General features: G+C 32.7%; 1 protein-coding gene across 1 annotated transcript in view; it reads right to left on the bottom strand.

The window, feature by feature from the left end:
- The window catches only part of LOC104759640 (probable glucan endo-1,3-beta-glucosidase BG4), a 1,752-nt gene extending 822 nt beyond the window's left edge, over window positions 1-930 (bottom strand). The window contains exon 1 of the mRNA XM_019239330.1: window positions 76-930. Within this exon, the coding sequence (XP_019094875.1) occupies window positions 76-853 (778 nt within the window). The 5' untranslated portion in view covers window positions 854-930. The remainder of the gene's footprint in view (window positions 1-75) is intronic.

Genomic DNA, 20,252 nt, shown 5'->3' with positions numbered 1-20,252 from the left:
CCGCGATATCCGGTGTGGTTAGGTTCCCATTTCCGGCTGATGGCCATCCGGTCTCGGACACCACCATTGGTAAACCTTTCACGCCTTCCTTCTCCATTGCCCACACGAATGCGTCGAAGATTGCATCAAACATGTTTGAATAGCCCAATGGTCCATCTTGGACCACGATGGCCTCAGTGTTGAAGGTAGCATAGTCGAGACGGATGTTCGATGGGTCGGATGCGTAAGGGAAGTAAGGGTAAATATTGACGAGGATAGGCGTACTTGTTTGAGACAACAGTTTTAGCACGGGGACAAGTTGTTCCCGCGCCTGGGACGTGAACTTTCCAGTGGACGGTGGGTATGATTTCTCGAGATTCGACATAGCCACCACGGTGCTTATCGAGATCGGAAGATTCCTTGACTTGACCAGGTTGGTGAGAGACTGCATGACCGGAAGCACTTGCGGACCGATTGGTCCAGGGATGACTTCATTACCAACAGTAATGAACGAAATGTTGACGTCGGCTAAGTAAGGCTCGATGTTGGTCACAAACCAGCCCTTAACAGCTTCTTCGCTAGCTGCAAGAGCAGCCAAGTCCTGGTCCCTAACGCCAACAGTGACTTCAATATTGCGGTGACCGCGTAAGGCTTTAAGAACCTCTGTGTTGGGGTCGAAGATTCGGATTTTTGTAATGCCTATGGACTTGTAAAGGTTGAGAACATTGGCTGGAGACGGGAGGTTATCTCCGAGGAGGCCGTAGTTCAAACCAACGCTATTTGTTGCGGTTAAGAAGCCACTAGTGTTGTAGTTGGATATCATCATAATGTAGGAGAGGAAGAAGAAGAACAGCTTTTTAGAGGAATAGATCATGATGAAACTTTTGTGTAGAGATAGCAAAAAGGTCGTACTTGCGCCTGTAAAAGAGGAAGGAACCAAACTTTGCTTCTTTATTTGTGTTGTTACGTTGCAAAATATAGGTTGCATATGTGTGTGTGTGTATATTTATAGCTACATATTTGAGATCTATTTCCAGTCTAGAGAAAACGTACCCAAGAAAGTACGTGAATTTGAGTAAATTGATATATAAAATATACGTAATTAATAAATTCATGTATTGTTCACATTTTTGTACAAGTAACAAAGTAAACTAGAAGGTACATGAATTTGACTACGAATATACATAAATCATTAAATTGATTAATATATTTGAATACAGGTGGACCAAGTTCTCTTTATATTTTCCAAAATCATTGATAATTGATTCATTATGTATACTTTTCTTTTGGATTTTTGAAGTGTTGATATTTGATATACTCTGTATAATATTTTATTATATAAACCTTGATGACAAAATTACTAATTAAGAAGATCATAACACGTGTCAATTGTATTATTCAGATGTTGACACATGTCAATTCTAAATTTATTAAAATTTTAAAAATAGAAAAATGTTAAAATTCAAAACCTACCATAAAAATGTTGTATATAAAAGTAAAATATAGAAAAGAAAACCTAAGTTTATTTAAAATCTTTTAAAGAAACAAAACCTTTGTAAACTTCCAAATGTAAAACAAAACTATTAAAAGTTTTTAAAATATTAAAAAGGCAATTATAAGAAAATTATAAAATTTAAACAACTTTAAAATTTTAAAAAGATCAGTATAAGGAAATTATATATATAAATAAAATTTGAACTTAAAATATATTTTATTTATTTTAATTTTAAGTTGCTAATTTTACAAGAAAATTGATTACTTTTTATATAAGATAAAAACTGATTGTGAAAATATACAATTAATTACTGTTTCTAAGAAAAAGTTGGTTGAAGTAAAAGAAAAAAAAAGATCGTCTCATATTTTTTTCACCAATCAAATAATTTATTCAAAAAAACTGTTATTGTAATATATAAGATATGAGTATGTAATATTAATGTATGCATTTTCTCCCTCTGTCTCATGAAGATTGATGTTTTGAGACTTTCACACATATTAAGAAAATTTTTAGTTTTTATTTGTTAATTAATTTATAATTACTTTTTGGTAGAGAGAGAAAATATAAACCAATAACAATTCAAAATTTTTAATATTTTAAATGATTACTTCTTGAAGTTTGCAAAACATCAATCTTTGTGGGACAAAAATATATCCCAAAATATCAATCTTTGTGAGATAGAGGGAGTAATAGGTTATTTAATGTGTTCATAAAGATAATTTGTTGGTAGTAGTAAAGACTAAAGAGTATATTCTAACAGTAAAATATATTTATGTGTACAAATACATTTTTAGTGGTAATGTATATAGTAGATTTGTAAATGGATATACATTAGTGTATTACAGAAAACAAAAAAAATAACTATTTTCTATAACCAAAAGTTTATCTCTTTACTTTTATACATTGTTTTTACTTATGAAAATAATTAAATATATATTCTTTGTTAAATTTAACAATAAATTAACTAAAAGTTTAACTTTGAACATATCTACAACTATTTTCTTTAACAAAAAGTGTATCTCTTTACTTTTTTTTTTCAACCAAACAATAAATTAAAAAGAATTTCCTCGGTTAGTTGTCCAAGCTGGAGGGAAGAGGTTTACAAAAAAAACTTCAGAGATAAGATAACGCGAAACACGGGCAAGACAATCTGTCTTCGTATTTGATGCACAAAGGATCCAAGAGATATAGAATAGTGGGAAGGACTCCAGCAAGTTAAACTCATCGAGCAGGTTGGAGAAGGACGGCCAATCTTCAGAGACTGCACAATAGTGAGTAACTCATACAATCAGTCTCGAAATGTTGACAAGCGATCCCTGCAGCACGTATCCGCTCCATGACCGACAACAACGCTTCTAACTCCGAATGTAGGGGGAGGGCTCCGTCTTAGACACTTGGCCTCCAATAACAGGTTCGCTCCTCACCAACACAACACCACCAGCCCAATCCTGAATGCACATTGGTTGCTTTCCAAGAACCATTAATCTGACAACGGAGATGGAGCTGACATAACCGCCGTAAAAGAGAGCGCCTCTTCCCAGGCTAACTTCCCAAAGCCTGAGCAATTATATCATTCGTCTCGATCTCTAAATTTGTATTTTTTTTTTTTAGTTATGGCCTTCCAGATTGCCCATAAATTCTATGATAATTGAAGAAGTTGATCAAAATCACCCTGTTGAGAGGCACCTTCCAGAAAACAAAATCCAAATTCGAGTACACTCGCTCATATGGAAAACCCTCTGATGAGACCAGAGTCGGAGATAAATCTCAAACTTCACACGAGCGAGGGCATTCAAAGAAAACATGATTAATAGTCAACCGCATAGTCGTACCATTTACACCAAAATCACATTGGGCAACTCAATGTATCAATTTATTTTTATAGATAGTTTTTACTTACTAAAAATTATTTGTTTTATATTCTTTATTAAATTTAATTTTATTTAAAACTCTAAACCCGCACATCGGGCGGGTCCTAATCTAGTAAGGTTTATAAAAATATTAAGAAGACATTAATTTGATTAATGGAGTTACAGTTTCCAATGCTATTCACTCGACCTAATAGTTATATACAACTAAAACTACTCATTTTAGCGATCTTTATACTCTTTTGTTAATATCCCCTATATTAATAGAAATTTTTTTATTGAAAATGCTGATGTGTCGTCGTTAGAATGATTTAGAGATTTAATTGCAATAAAGCATCTCAAGATAAACATATTTACAAAAATAAGTTTTTAGATTTATTAAATGTGCCATTAAAATATATAATCCCCTATATATTAATAGAGAAACATTTTGTTGAAAATGCTGATATGTCGTCGCCAGAACAATTTGGAGATTTAATTACAATTAAGCATCTCAAGATAAATATATTTACAAAAATAAGTTTTTGGATTTATTAAATGTGCCACTAAAATATATAAGGTAATGTTTCTTTCTATTAGTTTTTTAAAATGAAAGACTTCATCAACTATTAAAAAAAAGAAAATATAGTTCATAATTTAATTATCATTTTCATAACATATTTAATTATTTAAAGTAAATTACATTTCATAAATTATTAAAAAATTTATTCATCTATTTAACTTTTTGAAATACAAAACTTATTCTCCGCTTTTAAAAAATTTGATGACTATTCAAATATTCCCTCTGTTTCACAATAAGTGTCATTTTGACACATTTCACACAAATTAAGAAAATATTAAAATATACATATATGCTCTTATTTAATAAATGTTTAATGGGTTAATTTAGTTAGATTAAGGATAAAACTAGAAAATTTAATGAAAAAATGCATTGAAAATATAAAATAGTGCACTGGAAATGTAAAATGACACTCTTTGTAAAACAAAAATAAAATTCTAAAATAACACTCTTTATAAAACAAAGGGAGTCTATATTAAAAATTAATTATTACAATAATCTTAAAAATAAATAACATTATCACAATTATCACAATAATTAACATTATTTTCCACATTTCACGGGTGAAATATATTTTTATACAAAATAATTAAATGTAAATTTGAATAAAAAAAATTATGTGTAAAATTATTATTATGACACCTTAAATTCCAAATAATAATTTTACTTGTAATAATTTTATTTGAGTCGATTTATCCCGTATATAGTGCGGATTATTACCTAGTGTACTAGTATTATATTTTGCAATATGCAAGATTTGCAATAAGATGAATAAAAGCTCAATGAATGATTTTTTTTTTTGACTGATTCTTTATACGAATAGTAATATAATCGAATTTTGTCCGTTTTTCTTTTTGTTTTCTTTTTCGTGTTTTATTTTTGGGTATGAGTGTTTGATCCGATTTACTTGTTATATATATTAACTGTATAAAAGTACTCAAGTACACAAGTCACAACTATCTTATAGACTTATAATAGTAATCTACGAGGGCGAACCGTATCGCATGTTAACGTGGTTGAACCACTAAACCCCAAAAGATCACACGTCGGTTGGATGTTCGAAGATAAAAGGATTCAATTAACTAAACCGAAGCAAGTTTATTTGTTGTATTGCAGTCCGAGAGATACTAAACTAAGCCACAAGTAGAACATATTATGAGAGATGTTGAAGGGGCCTGGTTGCTCAGCTCCGTTGTATGCATGCTAATGGGGCAAGTATGATATAAAGTTTTTTTTGTCAGTTTGGCTCCAAAAACACATTCTTACAAATATTACAAGAGATTATCGTCAACCGCGTTCCTCCATTACATTGTGTCGCTTTCAAAATGATTTGTATTTTCTGTCGAGAATTCATCTCTAGTGTCCCTATACCAGAAATTCATCTCTGCATTACCCCCACTTAATCTCACTACCCCTTTTTTTAAGGAAAGGACGAAACTACCCCTCTAACAATTTTTAAAGAATAGTTGTACCATATATCTCCTAGTTGCACCTTGTATAGTTGTACCATATATCCCCTAGTTGTACCAGTTGCACCATAGTTGTACCAGTTGCACCTCGCATAGTTGTACCATATATTCCCTAGTTGTACCAGTTGCACCCTAGTTGTACCAGTTGTACCGCGCATAGTGGGATTCGAACCCTGGGCGCTCGCGCGTGCACATGGAGCTCACAACCACGAAGCTACTGTGTTTTTCGTTGAACAATTACTTATTTAATTATATTTAACCTAAAACAATCTGCATTAAGGGCAATATTGTCCTTTTACCATTGAGGGAGTTTTGAGAATTTGTTTTGATAGAAAGGGTGTTATGAGATTTTAGCTCATTTTCTGTCGTCGGTCGATCTTTCACTCTAGATCATTCCAACAATGTGGCGATGTGGCAGATCTTCTAGTCTGCAGTAGTTTCTATAGATTTTTGTCTTCTGGTTTATAGCACTAAACGAATCCTTTGGGTTATCCAATAGGTTTTAAGAGGAAACAATAAAAAAAGATATTATATTTTCTTAACTAATGAAATCTCAAGATAAGTTCCAACTTTTACACTTTTGCAGATGAGAAAACCGTTATTTAAAGTTAAAAGCTTACCATAACTTGAATGAATCTTCTTTTTCCGACCAATAAAAAACTTGAACCTCGTAACAATTTTTTTTCGGAGAATTGCATTGTATAACCAAAAAAAAAACTTTATCATTCATTCATTAGCTATACTAACAAAAAAATGTGATATAGTCTGTATTTTATATAATAATTACAAGATTAATCTCCTATTACCACTCTCTACCACCACCTATGGTTATTACTTCTGGCCATTACTTTCGATCACCACCTCCCGCCACCACTTCCAGCAACCACCTCCGGCTACCTCCGACAGCCACCAAATCCGGTCACCACCTCCGACGATCACCACCTCCTCCGGCCATCTCTTCCGGCCACCTTCTCCGGCCACCAGCCACCACTGCCCTCTACTACCACAAAACAACAAAATTGTAATTTTACCCTACTCCCATCCTACTTTCCTAATTTTTTGAATTAGGTGCTATATTCATAATTTTTTTAGTGATTTTGGTTATCACACAAATTGACCCGTTTTTGATTTATTTCTATAGGGTGAATTTGTTTATTCACGCCCTCTTACTTTTTCAATCAAAATACAGTAATATGTCATTTAATACTATTTTTAAAACTAAATTGAACAAACAAATTGGATAAACAAAATCTGTAGACTTCAGTTAGGGTTTATAAATAAGAGTTTGAGTTTTTTTTATAACTAAACAAAGCTATATGTTGGTTTGAATTTATATAAAAGGATTATGATTTTAATTAAACAGAATTATACATATCTGTTTAGATCTATAAATGAGGTTTAGGGTTAATGTTTATAATTATACAAAATCATATGTCGGTTTTGGTTTATAAAAGAAGGGAAAATGTTAATATTTTACAATAAAATAAAATTATATGTTAGTTCGAGTTTATAAAAAAGAATTATGATTTGGATTTTATAACTAAATAAATTTATATGTTGGTTTGAATTTATAAGAGGGGTTAATTAGAGTTTAAATTTTACAATTAAACAAAACTATATGTCAGTATGGAAGTATTAATGTTTAGATTTTACAATTTAAAAAATAATATGTCTATTTTGGTTTATAAAAGAGTGGTTAGAATTTAGATTTTACAATTAAACAAATTTCTATGTCGGTTTGAGTTTATAAAAAATGATTAGAATTTAGATTTTATAACTAAAACTATAAATAATGTTAGAGTTAATGACTTTAAAATTCTTATTTAGTATTATTTTACTTATTAAGTTATGTTAGATAAGATTAATTATTTTAGTTTGTTTAATTAGAGTACATGGTATATTATGATTGATTAATTAAAGAGGGGGTGAACCAGAGAGGTTCATCCTTCAAGATGAACCCAAGAATTATACTTGTGTCTTGTGGTCATGCTACATACATTACCAAGATATCCCGAAAATGAACTCTTAAAAATCGTGATTTGAAATTTTCAATACATACAATTCAAATTCTTCCCCAATTACATTTTTTTTTGTTTTAAAGCTGAAATGAAGTTCATTTTTTGAAAGATACGGTTATATGTTTTTGTGAAAATCATATATTTATCATAGGCCAACATTTGTTTCTCTCCAACTATGTGGACACAGTTTTATATCTTGTTGGGAGAGATAATTTATTACACACTTGTCTCTATTCTGAGATAATTGATGTATGAGTCTCTATACCCAAGACTTCAAAATTCAGAAAATAATTGTTTTTTTGGTGAACAGAAAAAAAACAATTGTTAAGTTTAGATAATCTATCTTTATTGATTAAAAGGTAATTAACCTAAAATTATCAATCTATATATACATTTTTGGAGACATTTAGCAAATAAATCCTAGAGTTGATACTTATTTACAAGGAATGCCATTATCATTAAACTTTAAATTAAAATTTAAAACCAATATTTTGGGCTAAACAAAATTTCCTAAAATATCTCAATAATCAATCAATGACTAATTACAATATCTAATTAAATTAATTACAATATCTTCAATTAATTCTTTACTATCCTTATAACCAAACACAATTAAAAGATTTTGTTTGAAATATAAAATATATATTTTTTAATTAAAATTATGATTTTCCTATCATCTTTGTTTGATTATTTAGTTTACTTGCTTTAAATCATCATAAAATACATAAAATTAATGTAACTATATTTTTTTGCATTTTTTCGTTATTTGGATTTTGAAAAATATGCATGTCTTATTTAAGCAAGGAAGAAAAATTGTGTTTGGGTATGTAGCGGGATGAGTTTGTGTATTAATAAAATTGAAAATTATATGATTAATTGTTAGTAAATCATCAGTTCATTGTTTTGTTTAAACCATCGACTTAGAATATTAGGCATATCTAATTGAGTTTATTAAATTACGGTTATGTAAAATAAACAAGCAGTACTATGTTGTATCACGGATTATATTCTGAATTTAACAATTTAAATTTGTAAACCTAAATTTTTAAACCGGTAAACCTAAATAATATATAGATATAAGAGATATACATTTAAAATTTACAAAACATTAGTCATATATATATATATATTTAGTTTACTAAAAATTTATATTTATACTTTATTTTTAAAAATATAGTCCCGCGGTGTACCGCGGGTTAAAATCTAGTTTATAGTTGATTATAAATACCGACAAAAAAGCAATAAAGAGTGGATAAGAAAGTAATCATTAAAACTCTTCCCCTCCAAATTGGGCAACCAATTTTGGAGTCACATTTTAATTTATTTAAATGTTTGGTTGAAAGAAAAAAAAAGAAAGTAATCATTAGTCAGTTAGTCGAATAACTTGCCCATCTAACAAACACTCTTGTTGGTTGATATCATAAAGTAATCATTAATTATGCATTGAACGAACCCAATAATTTGTGTATCCACTTGCAAGTTTAATAAAACCAATCTACATGGCTCACAACCAATCTCCTCATATTTTTCGTGTTTCTCTATTGCTTCGGTCGAAAACATGTTAACAACCTTAACCCATTGAGCTCCATCACACATCTTGTTGAAATTCCTTGCATTCAATTCATTTTGCTCCTTAGTTTCTTCAAAAAGGTAACACTACCACAACTTCTTCCCATAAAATGAAACAACTCGCTTATTTCATCGACATATGGTGCCAAAAATGCAAAACTGAAAAACAAATCGTTACCTGATTTTATCTTCTCAATGATCCTAGATTAGACCTTCAAACACATTTAAGTGAAACGATATCTCGGCTCCTTCGATTACAAACCACATATCTCGACAGAACACTCACTCTCTGTTTCGCGGAACTCACTTTCATCTGCGACAAGAGTAAGAACACAAAACCCTAATTTTATTTTTTTCCCCATTGTAAAACGATGATGTTTTATTCTTTGCTAGAACACACGCAAAAATGATTAAACGACGTCGTTTTCGTGACACCCTGGTTTGCGGAGAGGTTTAAAAAGAATTGATTTGTCCACCTATGTCATCAAACTGCACTTATCTTTTCGGCCTAGAGTCCTGAGAGAACTCGAGAGTTAAGCGTGCTTGAGCTGGAGTTGTCTCAGGATGGGTGACCTTCTGGGAAGTGATTGTCGGAACTGTGCGAGTGGGGACAAAACACATAGAAAGATCATGAGGTGATTTGTAGGGACAATAAACAAGTCTTTAAAGCCTCCCAGACGTAGCAAACCGACCGTCAGATATGGATGGGCTCACGGACCTAGTGAGAGGACGTGAGCCCTATTAAAGAAAGTGTGTCCATGGACTGGGAGTGTTACAGTTTTACTAAGCTACAATGCCATGTGTACACCACATGTCATCTGAGTCACCACCGTTAAACATCTACTTAACGACATTCGAGCACATGTTGAAATCAGCAACAGTTCATAAGGTTCAGGTTGTAAATTTGAATTTAATTGTAGTTTAGGTTGGTAAATTCAGGCCATTCAAGTTTGGGTATGAAAAAGCGTCTGGCAAATAGTTGGAATTTATTTTGGTCGTTTTTGCGAGAAGCGTACTCCATTGTTAGAATAAAGCTGAATGTCATGGTGTACACATGGCATTGTAGCTTAGTAAAACTGTAACATGTAGACATAAAGTTTGAAATTATTACATATAATGCCACTCGATTTATAACAAACAAAAAAATACTAAAAAGAGCAGTCTGCCAATTTTAGCTTTAAAAACACACAGATATTTTTGTGACTCGAGAGTATTCTACTCGGTCTTGAATAAAGATACACATATTGTTTTGTCTTCGAATGAGGAAATAATCCAAAACTGGGTTCAGCATCTTCTTTGGCGAAATTAATGGAAATAATATAAAAATTCCATGGTGTCGAGCGATACCAACCATGAAACCATGAGCGTAGGTTCCTGTCAAGCTTCCTTTGCACCACAAAATCCTAATCCTCCACAACCATCGACTCCCTAATTGATTATACACCAAAACAACACAACTTACCTAGACAATAGCCATGAGAGAGCCTCCTTGTCTGTCACAATCCACCACCAAAAACTCACATCCTTTCCTTCACACATGAAGAAGATGGATCTCCCTTCTCCTCCTCTTATGCCTTAAGTACAAAGTCTCTTCCTCAAGGATCCAGCACGACGAAGGAGAAGGTCCTTTCAAACCCACAGCCCTATCTCTCCTTCTCCCTGAGGTCAAGACCCGGCTCGGCTTCTTTCCCTTTTCCGTCCACCCCCAAACTATCTCCTTTCTCTTTCTTTCCAAAACAGACCGACACAACTCTCTCTTCTCCTTCTAGGGCAGGAACAGCTGGGAGCCCTAACACGAAGAGAGCATTCTATTTTTAAAGGAAATGTTCAGGCTTTCTCTAAACAAAACTACACAAAACCAGAGAATAAACCAAAGAACCCGACCACTTGTAGTGTTGACCAAGACCCACCAATAGCGTCGATCGACATCCATACCGATATCCCACTTATAGTGTTGGTTCACAGGTGTTATACTTTAAAACTGAAAGTGAAATTAAATTATATTAAATCATAGATCATCAATCTTGAATATATATGTCATGTATGAAAAAAACGTATAATCCAACTTTCTAAAAAAAAAATGTTGGAGCGTGAAGGAGGTTGACATAGCTATAGCGACTTCTTCTTCAAGAAACTTGATTCTTACTCGTAAGAATGAATTAGTTGAGAAGATGTTGGAGCGTAATGATATTTGCAGTGTTGTGCGTGTAGTAGAGATTCTGAATGAGTTCCCTGGAGTGAGGATGTGGTCACGTTTCCACAAAGCCTTGGTTGACCATCTTCTGGCTGATGTCGCCAATCGACAGGGTTTCATTGCTTTTTCTTAGCGCTGGGCAAACGGTGAAATCCGATTAAACTGACCCGAGAGAACCGAAACATTCGGTTTTCAGGACAAAGAGATTAGAAAGAGACAAACCGATCGGCCATATTAATTAGAGATTTCGGATGTCGGTTCGGTAATTGGACCGATCGGTTTTTGTCTAACCCAAGAATCTGCAGCCATATATAAGGATAATAAGCCACTCAACCCTAATCACGTTTTATTTTCTTCTTTGGATCTGCCTCCTATTACAAAACTGAAGAAACTTGTCTCCTCTTGCGAAATGCCGAAACCGAATAACGGAAGAAGCTTACGAATTTCTGAAAGTAAGCTCTTCTTCTTTCTCTTTAATCGCTAATTTTCTCTACCATTCTTTATTTTCTTCAGTTTATTGCTTGAATACTCTTTGATTTTGAAGTCTAAACCTTAACCCTAAAACTAAACCTTAAAGGCAGAGGTTGTCGATTCTTGTTATGGGGTTTGTCCTTTGTTTATGGTCCTTGTGTTGTGTTTGTTTGTCGATTGTAAAATTATTAGGGTTAAGGTTTGGTTTTTAAAATTTTCAGAGTAAGCTTTTCTATATTGCAGAGGTTGTCGATTGATGTTATGGAGAGTTTGTTCTAATGATGTTATGGAGACTTCAAAAGCAGAGTTTGTCGATTGATGTTATGGTCCTTGTGTTGTGTCTGTTTGAACTTCCAAATCAGTTTATTGTTTGTACTTAGTTTATGGTCCTTGAATATGAGTTTTATATATGTGTGTACTTGTGTTAATCTGAATTTTGTGTATGTTTTGTAGATGACTGAAGAGAACAATGCCATGGAGCTGCTGCTTCAACCTGAGTATGCTGAAGATGTCCAAACTGGGAAGACTTGTTAAGAACCTGTCACTGCTTCTGCTAAACCAGCAAGACCACGAAAGAAGTATGTTAAAAGAGCACCGATATGACAGCATTTTCTGGAAAATGATGATGTTTCTGGTAAGAGCTTCTGTAAGTATTGTGCTGCAGAGATTGGTTGTGATTCAAAAACAGCTGGAACTAGTCCGATGATAGGCCACTTAGCTAGATGCAAGCAGTACAAGGATTTTTATGAGAAGGAAAAACAGAAGGTGCTAACTGGTGATAGTAATGGGAATCTGAAGGTTATCAAGTTTGATCCGTTGATGTTTAGGAGAGCAGTTAATGAAATGGTTGTTGTCAATGAATTGCCATTTTCATTTGTGGGATCTGAGGGTTGGAAACGCTTCTGTTTCAATGTCTTACCTCTGTACAAGACAATTCTGAGAAGGACGTGTACAAGAGACATTGTTGCACTCTATTTGGAAGAGAAATCAGCTTTGAAGAATCTGTTTGCTGTGGAGAAACAAAGAGTTTCTCTGACTACAGATATATGGAATTCTCCTACAACCTCCTGCAACTATATGGTGATCACAGCACACTGGATTAATGCTCAATGGGAAATGGAGAAAAGGATCCTTAGTTTTAAGGTTGTCACAGATCACAAAGGAGATACCATCGCAGGGCAGTTGATGGATTGCATAGAAAAATGGGGGATTGAAAAGGTTTTTACAGTGACTGTTGATAATGCAAAGAATAATGACAAGGCCTTAGACATTTTCGTAGATGCGTTAAAGCTGAGAGGAGGAGAAGCACTTGTACAAGAGGGTGAATTTCTACACATACGTTGTTGTGCATACATACTGAATCTGATTGTCGGCGACGGTTTGAAGAAGATAAATCCTAGTATTGTTGCCATAAGGAATGCAGTTAAGTATGTGAGGTCATCCTTCAGTAGGCTTAGATCATTTGCAATGAGGTGTGAAACAGGAAAGGTATGTAGAGGCAGCTTACCATTAGATGTTTTCACACGCTGGAACTCAACTTATTTGATGCTGACTTCTGCTATAAAGCTGAGGGTTGCTTTTGAGAAAATGGCAACTGAGGATAAGTTGTATTGTGACTACTTTGAAGAAGTAGACGAGAAAAAAATAAAGAAGATTGGACCACCAACTTCATCTGATTGGGAGGAAACTTCAAGATTGGTAAAGTTTCTGAAAGTATTCTATAAGTCTACTTTGACATTCTCAGCTTCTAAGTCGGTAACTTCTACATTGTGTTACAATGAGATTGTCGACATTGAGAGGAATCTCAACGCTAAGGCTTCTAGTACTGATAAGGAGATCCGAAAGCAAGCTTATATCATGAGGCACAAGTTCGAGAGTATTAGGACGGATTGCATAACATGAATCCTCTAGTGATTGTGGCCAGTGCCTTTGATACTCGCAACAAAATGGAGTTTGCTTCCCTCTGCTTTGATCAACTCTATGGTAAGGACACAGTAGACAATAAACAACTTCAGGCTTCAGTTTTAAGTGCAATGAAGAGGTTGTATGAAGATTATAGTCTCAGGCTGAGTCCAACGGTAGACCTTGAAGCTCCTACAGATTCTGAGCCTACTGTCATGTGTGACATTTCATACGATGAGGATTGTGAGCTGATGGAGTCACTTTACAGTCAGTTGGTTGGTTGTAAGAGAAGTGAAGCTGGCTGCAATGAGTTGGAGGTCTATTTGACAGAAAAAACTGAGGCAAGAGTTGAAAATAGTTTGGGGTTGCCTTTTGATGTTCTCAGTTGGTGGAGGTGCAATAGTTCGAAGTTCCCAATCTTGTCAGAACTTGCTAGAGATGTTCTAGAAATTCAAGTCTCATCAGTGGCTTCGGAGTCAGCTTTCAGCACAAGTGGCCGAGTGTTAGACTCTTATAGGAGTTCCTTAACTCCTTACATGGTGGAGGTTTTGATATGTACATAACAATGGCTAAGGTGTTCATATAATTTAGAAGCACAAGTAGAAAACTTGGTGCAAATGTTGGAAGAGGTTGAGTTCCTGGAATCTCTTGGTAAGTATAACTAAATTTCTTTAATCTGATTTTATTTTTAAAATCTCGTTTGTAATATATCTCTGTTTTCTTGTGTAGATTCTCGGAATTCAGTGCCAACTCCTCCATGATTCTACAAAGTATGGTACGTAGGTGTTTAATTTTGTGTATGTTTACTTGTGTCTTGCATTGTTAAGGTTCAAGTCTATATTCTTGTTTCTGATTATGTATTTGATTTACATTGTTAAGTTTATGTGTGAATTTGTTTCTTTATTAGATTTGTTAAGTCTTGTTATGGTTTTCATGGTGCACAGGTAGATAGGAAGCTGCTCTTTTGACTACTTTTGGATGCGGATTAGCAGCCTTAACAAAGGACTGGAAATAACTGACTTTGAAGCCGATTTTTTGACTATCTTTTTGTTTTGGATGCTTCGTGTAACTTCACAAACTCTCTAATAGTTACTAACTTTTGAAGCATGTCTATGGTTATGTGATGTACTTGATGTAATGCTAGGTTAAACTTGATACAATGCTAGCTGAGCAGCTCCTGTAATATGTAATGGTTCCTAGATGAGAGGCAACCAGGTTTTTTTGTATTTCTACTTGTTTTTCTTTCTTTTCTCTTTTGAACAGGTTGATTTCGGGTTATATTACCCAAAATATGAATATTTTCGGGTATACTTGGAAGGTAATATAAATAAGGTATGCGAACCGATTAAACCGAGTACCGACCGTATCCGAACCGAAATTAATTTCGGTTCACTTCGGTGAAATTTTTCATAATCCGAATTTCCTGCAAACCGATTAACCCGACCGTTTAACCCGAACAAACCGATTGCCCAGGGCTACTTTTTCTAGTATTAAGGATACGATTTGCTATTTGGAGCATAGGACTGGACTAAGTATTGATGACTAAACTTGTTTATTTGTTGATCACTTTGCTATGATTGTGAAAGTTTCAGAACTTGTTTATTTGTGACTTTTAGTTATGATTATGAAAGTTTTTTTTTTTTGGTTTATGGCTACATGATTTTTTTCTTGGTTTATGGCTGCATGATTTTTTTGTACATGTATAATGGTTTTGTAGATACTTAGATGGATGTTGGAAGATGATGATGATGATGATGATGATGTTGATGATGTTGAGTTGTTAGAAAGGCTTAGTAATGAGAGGTTGATTCATAGAACAAATAGAGGAGGAGGATGGCGTCATGTTCAGCAACTAATGCATGGATCAGACCAACAGTGTTATGATATTCTGGGGATGAATCAAATTATGCAGGATGCTTACTACGAGATATGGTTTAGAAGAGAACAAAGATAGAGGTTGTAATGTTCACACTGAAGAAGCATTTGCTATGTTTCTTGAGATGGGTTGTCAGGATAAAACCGTGAGAGAGAGATTGCTGTAAGGTATCAAAGATCATTGGATACAGTGAAGAGGAAACTTGATGAAGTTTTAAGCGTTATTCTGAAGTTGCAGCAGATACAATAAAACCGGGAGAAGGAGAATCCACAAGGGTAAGCTCAGTTCTGAGAAATGATGATCGATATTGGCCTTATTTTAAGGATTGCATTGGAACACTTGATGGAACGCACATCCCAGTTCGTCCTCCAAGTACAAATGTAGAAGCTTACAGAGGAAGAAAACTGGAACCAACTATGAATGTCCTTGCTATATGTAACTTTGATATGAAGTTCATATATGCATATGTTGGAGTACCAGGTAGAGCACACGATATAAAGGTGTTAACTTATTGTGCGAAGAATGAAGTTTCTTTACCACATCCGCCAAATGGGAAGTATTATTTGGTTGACTCTGTATATCCCACAAGGACATGGTATCTTGGCCCGCATCGTAGTGTTAGGTATCACCTTGATCTATTTACAAGAGGAGGACCACCACAAAACACGCGTGAGTTGTTTAACAGGAAACATTCAGGACTACGATCAATGATTGAGAGGACTTTTGGAGTTTGGAAAGCAAAATGGAGAATCTTAGATCGTAAGCATCCTAAGTATGGTTTGACTAAGTAGATCAAGATTGTGACAGCAACCATGACACTACACAACTTCATACGTGAATCACATCGAGATGATAATGATTTTATAAGTTGGCAAAGAACAGAAAATATCATATTCATGGCAATGAAGATGGTGATGATGAAGATGATCATGGTGGATACATTCCATATGAACCTACTTGAGACAGAGCAATGGAAGGGTTGTGTGATACCATCACCGGTCAGATTGGTAGAGGACATCAATTGCCTTACTAAAAAGTTTCAGTGTGAAACTTTATTTTTTATGAGAGTAATACTTATTTATTAATGGTAATAGAATTGATTAATTACAATTTATTTCCTTAATTTATTTGTTTAATTATTTAAATCTACACAATTAAAAATTTTCATCAATACACATATTTATTATACATTTAAAAGGTGAAAAACTTAAAAAAAAATATTCAAAAAATTATAGTCTCTAGCGACAGCCAAACGAACGACATAGCGACCGATTTTAGCGACAATTTCTGATTTAACGACAGTATTCAGCGACAGAAAAACGAACAATATAGCAACAGAATTCAAAAACAGGAAACGAACAACAAACAGTGTCGCTGGTCACTGTCGCTGAAACCAGTGACACATAAACAAACAGGGCTATATAATTTGTGCTAGCGAGAAATATTTTTGTGAAGCACATATAATTTGTCTTTGTAAATAGGATATTAATGATTTGTTTGTCTATATATGAATCTGAATTCAATCAAAAAATTAAATTTGAAAATCAAATTTGTTTTTTATCGATGAAAATGGTAATATATATAAGGTTAGTCAAATTTTTGGTTAAGTTAGATGTTAGAATATTTGGTATTTTATATGGTATATTTAAAGGCTTTGGTTTTGGTTTATATTCGAATTTTAATAAGGTATATATATTAGGTTTGGAATTAATTAATTATTTTACTTGTCAGTCATGCTCAATTTTGTTAAAGATGTTATTGTTAATCTCAAATATATTAAAAATATAAAATTCTACACATAACTTAGTTAAGATTAAATTAGTATTCAAGATGGAAATATAGTTTGTGTTAGCTGATATTGGATTGTTTTGCTTGGTTATATAAAATTGTAAGACTTGGATATAGTTTTTTTTCACTTATGATAGGCATGCTTAAATATTTTTTTTATATTTGTTTTTTTTACTGTTTGTCATTCGTAGACGAATTTGTCTAACAACTATTATTTTACGTTTATGTTTACTTTGATTGATGCATTTCTTTAGGCAAGATAGTCTGTTATAAACTAATTTTTTTGACCAAATAGAAATATATACTACTGTGAATTTGATGATGTAGCTAAAAGGGTTTAGAAAGAAAAAAAGATCTGAAATAAGTTTTTAATAGGAATCATTAAAGTGAATTTTGTATTCATCTTTAAACAATTATATATAAACTTATTCTCTAAATGACTATTAATTTTAGCGACCAAATAGGATCGAGAGCTAATTTTTTTTTTCCATAACCACATAAGATAGAAATATATAATTACAATAAAAAATAGATAAAAAGAGAAATAAATCATTCACATTTGAAAAAAATAAATAAATATCTGTTTGTGGTCCACATTCAACACTTTTAAGAGTGAGAGTTACTTTACTTTGACCAATTTCAAATTATTCCCTCAAATTAAGAGTATCTAATGGCAATAGATATTTACATTAAATAATTTATAATAAAAAGGGAAACAAATCCAAACAAAATTCTTAATATAATTCAAAATATTTCATGTAGTTTTTATAAAATTACAAAGATTTAGAGAGATTTTATGGTATATAAATATATATTTTGGGGCAGAAGAAAGAGATCTTGCATTTTAGATGTTTTCCAACAGATTATTACATGCAAATTGTTTATATTCAATTGTTTTTACATGCAAACTGTTTATTGGCATAATTACTATGGCTATTTCAATTGTTTTTATTATATATGTTGAAATCTTTGTGTTTGGAGCTGCTTTTAATATTAGAAGCATCATGTGTTTAGAATCTAGATGATTTTTTTTTTTTACTCGAATTTGTTTTCATAATTATCTAGTTTCTTGTATTTCAAAAATATTTCACCCTCAAACTATCAAACTTTCACAGAAAATCTTTTTAGATTTAAATTGTTTACAACAAACTTTCAAGTTTATCCTAAATTTATTATTACAGTTTTTGTTTTTAAATTTCGCATGTCTTTTATGAAGTTGTATGTATTATTTCTTAAGCAAACATATCCTTTAGACGAACAAGATTTATGGATCTTAACGATTGTTGGCTGTCAATCAATTTATTTAGACTCTTATGTTAGGTTGAAATTATTTTATGAAAATTAATTGATACCATCTATTCAAATGTCTCTTTACATTTTTTTTGAAATTGTTATCTGCATTGAGATATGTGGATAAATCATTGAGTTCTTATAGGGATCTCTGAAAATCTGTTTAAGCACTGATCGTGAGTCTAACATAATATTTGGAATTTTGCTGAGCATATTTGGCAATATTACAATGTATTTTACTGTTTATTAATCATTTTTGTTTTATCTTGTAGAAAGCTAAGAGACATAAAAGACTTTGTGACACTAATTGTAAGAAGAATTGATGGAGATCGACGGATCCAGAGGAGACTGTACAAGCAATAGCGATCGACGTCGAGTGCATCGAACACTCAACATACATGCTTTTGTCTTGATTGCTCGAAAGACATGCATGATATGAAAGCAAAAAATAAAATGAGAGAGGTTAGTTATGCTATTTGATGTCTCGTGGTACGTTAATGGATGTTAAATAACTTGTGAGAACTTTTGTCCGAATTTCTTACTTAACTTTCTTTCTTGAGCAAATGAATATTTTATTCGCTATATTGCATAACTTACTGGATGGACACAATCCTCACATCAAATATTTTTGTTTTCAATACTTTATAGTAGATACATACCACCATGGATCATCCCCAACAAGCATCATATTTCCCTCTTTTTCTTTAAAGAACATTATTTTAAAGACAATGAAAGAAATATAATGCTTGTTGAGGATGATCTATAGTTGTTTTTGTCTCCTATAATTTAATTTATGTTAAAGTATCAAAATATATCTTTGATGTTGATGAATTTGTGCATGCATTGTGTTCTGCAACATGGTGAAGAAAATATTCATCTGCTTAGGAGAGGAGGTTTAGAAAACTAAATCCAGAAATAAATTCTCTCAATTCGAATTAAAATTTTAACATCTTTTGACGTATCAAGAATTATCAAATCAGATTATTGACTGTTTTCATTCATTGTTTTTTTCAGGTTCAGATACCATATTTGGTTAATATGTCCATCACTAAGTTATACATTGGGTGTGAAAATGGTCCATAGTCCACACTTTTTATATTGATACATGTTTTACTTTGAGCATTTTTAAATTTATTCTCTTAAAATACGAGGATTTTTACGGAAATAAAAAGTTAAATTTAATAATAATGCTAGTCAAAAAGAGAAAAAAATCGAAACAAAATTCTAATCAAATCTAGTTCATGTAGTTCTTGTAAGAGAAAACTAAGAAAAGTACCACTTTATAAAACAATTCTTTTCTCTTCTACCACATTTTAATACTCTTTCTCATTCTACCACATATTTGTTTCAAATAACCATAATAGCCTCCAACTAAACTCACATGTATCTTTTAAAAACAGAAATAAATAAAAATATAAAATATAGGGAATTTTGCTGAAAATGCCACAATTTGAAACAAACTTTTTGTAAATGCCACATTGCAAAAGTCTTTTCTAAAATGCCATAGCTTTTAAGATACATATATAATTATGACCAAAATAGCCTTGTATCTTTCTCTTTCCTCACACATTTACTTTAGGGAATTTTGTTAAGTCTACCACATTTGGTTTGAAAGTTTCCAATTCTGCCACAAACTAAAAACCTTTTCTGATCTACCATATTGTAACAACCCGTCCCGTGGACCCCACTAGCCCACCGCTAGCTGCCCCAACGGACCGTCCGTGGATCCCACTAGCCCACCGCTAGCCGGCCCAACAGACCCTAAGCTGGCCCT

Source organism: Camelina sativa, chromosome 17, assembly GCF_000633955.1.
Source record: "Camelina sativa cultivar DH55 chromosome 17, Cs, whole genome shotgun sequence".
Lineage (NCBI taxonomy): Eukaryota > Viridiplantae > Streptophyta > Magnoliopsida > Brassicales > Brassicaceae > Camelina > Camelina sativa.
Note: the sequence above shows the minus strand (reverse complement) of the source record. Positions and strands in the feature narration are given on the sequence as shown.